This window comes from Pygoscelis adeliae, unplaced genomic scaffold (genome assembly GCF_000699105.1).
Source record: "Pygoscelis adeliae isolate BGI_AS28 unplaced genomic scaffold, ASM69910v1 Scaffold358, whole genome shotgun sequence".
NCBI classification, from domain to species: domain Eukaryota; kingdom Metazoa; phylum Chordata; class Aves; order Sphenisciformes; family Spheniscidae; genus Pygoscelis; species Pygoscelis adeliae.
Window position 1 is genome coordinate 4073938 of NW_008825429.1, and position 841 is coordinate 4074778.

At 63.5% G+C, this 841-nt stretch overlaps 1 protein-coding gene across 1 annotated transcript in view; it reads right to left on the reverse strand.

The window, feature by feature from the left end:
- SLC8B1 (solute carrier family 8 (sodium/lithium/calcium exchanger), member B1) overlaps positions 1-644 on the reverse strand; it is a 6279-nt gene extending 5635 nt beyond the window's left edge. Inside the window, 1 exon segment of the mRNA XM_009330883.1 lies at positions 552-644. Coding sequence (XP_009329158.1) covers positions 552-644 — 93 coding nt within the window.
- Between the last annotated feature and the right edge of the window lie 197 nt (positions 645-841).

The following is an 841-nucleotide window of genomic DNA, read 5'->3' on the forward strand; positions in this document are numbered from 1 at the left end:
GTGGCGATGGCCCCTCGACCCCGCACAGGGGCCTTTGCTGCTGCTAGTGTCCCTCTCCGCACCGAGCTATTGCATGGCCGGCGTACCCTGCTCCAGGACACGCTGCTGCCTCTGCAGCCCCCCGTGCCCCTGCCCCATGCAAGCCCCCGTGCCCCGTTTTCGGGGGGGAGGGGGGTGACTGTTGGTGTGGCCCCAAGAGCCTTATGGGATTAAAGGGTCCGTTTCCCACCCTGGCCGGTTTCTCGCTGAAGTCACATGCTGTGCTTCCCTCGGAATGGCCAGGGAGAGGGGAAAGGAAGAAAAATAAAGACCCAAAGGCAGCTCCCAGCTTGGAGGGTCTCCAACAGGAGCCCAGGTCCGGTCTGGCCCCCAAAGGCCAGCGGCACCCACTGGGTGCAAGCCCTGGCCCTATCAAATGCTGCCAGGAGCCCGCCTGGTGCATGGGGCAGAGCCCTGCTTTGCCCTGGGCATCGCCCCCAGCCCCCCCACGGCACAGTGCTGCTTTCTGCTCAACCGGTTTTCCTGGGTTTAGGCCAAACTTTGGCGCTTGCCGCATGGCCTGGGTCCCTGCTCATGCAGGCGGTGGGTGCACTGTGCATCCACCTTGGTTTCTGCACCCACGTCTCGGTGCGTGGCCGGGTCATCGGCGCGGTCTCGTACAGCACCAAGAGCGGGAGCGGGGACGTTTGGGCACTGGGCAGTAGTGGAAAATTAACCAGCAGCCAACTCCCCACCTCCTGGGAGAGCAGTGCTTTTGGGGTGCAGCCCTGCCCAGAACAGCCCCAGGAGTGTGCCACCTTTTCCAGCTCTGCAGCTTATCCAATAAAGGGCATTACCGGTC